Source organism: Arachis ipaensis, chromosome B02 (assembly GCF_000816755.2).
Source record: "Arachis ipaensis cultivar K30076 chromosome B02, Araip1.1, whole genome shotgun sequence".
Lineage (NCBI taxonomy): Eukaryota > Viridiplantae > Streptophyta > Magnoliopsida > Fabales > Fabaceae > Arachis > Arachis ipaensis.
Genome location: NC_029786.2, coordinates 63,312,855 through 63,314,006, shown reverse-complemented (window position 1 = coordinate 63,314,006; position 1,152 = coordinate 63,312,855). Strand labels below are relative to the sequence as shown.

Here is a 1,152-nt window from a genome sequence, read left to right as displayed (position 1 = left end):
AATCGAATCAGCTTCACTGATTGAATAATGATCTAATGACCGGTAGTCTATGGTGCTGTCTAGGCAAACAGTAGTTGAACCTAGTCTCGCACCCAAAATGAAAATTAAAAGGTGAAAATTCAGATCCAGTAAACTTTACGTGGAATTAATAGCCGAAATTTAGTCAAATAACAGCTCCTAACCATCGTCGACTTGAGTTTCCACCAAAATAAAAATTAAAAACAGAAAGGATAAGGGAGAAAGTTCGGGCTGCCTGCAGTCGTGCCGTCGACCAACGAGATTGTGGTGTTGAATGGAGAAGGCTAGCAACAGTCTTGTTACCCACATGAACACCACACTCTCTTTACCACTTCATTCTCATCTTTTATCAGCAGTTTCTTCTCACCAAACCTTCTCACATCACGCCCACAAAAGCTGCCTCCCACTTCGAGCTTCGCCTCCTTTTCTTTATTATTCCACCCGCGGCCCACCTTCCCTCAATTGCGCAAATCCCGATGGTAATCTTCCCAGTTTCGATTAATGAAATTCCTCAACTTTTAATTTGCATCCATTTATATGCTCTTACATTTGTCTCATGTATGTGATTTTTGGCGTTAGATAAAGTTTGTGTCCCAAAGGGTTTTTCTAGGAGAGGATTTTTATTTATGTATTCAATATATTCCGATTTTTGATGAAAGTCAGTGGATGTTTTTATCTGTTTCTTTATTTGTCTCAAAATTTATTTATGCAAAAATTCTACGGGCGCACCAAAAATCAGCAACCAAAAGTTTGTTCATAAATAGATGACTTGTTTAACTCATTTCAATATGAATTTTATATTCTAACATGTATTTTATACAAGTGACCGATTTTGTGCTAATTGTTTGTGTTCTTCCAGAATGTTGTTATTTATGTAGAGTCCTTTTCAGTTTTGAGTTTTGGAAAGCACTGATATGGCTGTTTTAGTTTTTGAGTTTGGAGATTGTACTCTAATTAGTATTTCTTCCCTCTTGGAGGGTCAAGAGTTTGTTAATTATGAAAAAAAGGTAAAAGAACGCTGTTTGGATCAAGCTATGTAGCATGGACACACCAGATGAGCAACATGCCCGTGTCTTCGACAGTTGTCAGGGTCTAACAGACACTCGTATGACACCTTATTTAACCAATTAGTTA

At 37.4% G+C, this 1,152-nt stretch overlaps 1 protein-coding gene across 4 annotated transcripts in view; it reads left to right on the top strand.

The window, feature by feature from the left end:
• LOC107625363 (probable inactive shikimate kinase like 1, chloroplastic) overlaps positions 63-1,152 on the top strand; it is a 7,697-nt gene continuing 6,607 nt past the window's right edge. For all 4 annotated transcript variants that reach the window (XR_002357544.1, XM_021115885.1, XM_021115883.1 and 1 more), the window contains exons 1-2: positions 63-103; positions 208-497. Coding sequence is in view for 3 of the 4 variants with exons in the window: in XM_021115885.1 (XP_020971544.1) it covers positions 293-497 (205 nt within the window). In the remaining variant the exon portion in view is untranslated. The remainder of the gene's footprint in view (positions 104-207; positions 498-1,152) is intronic.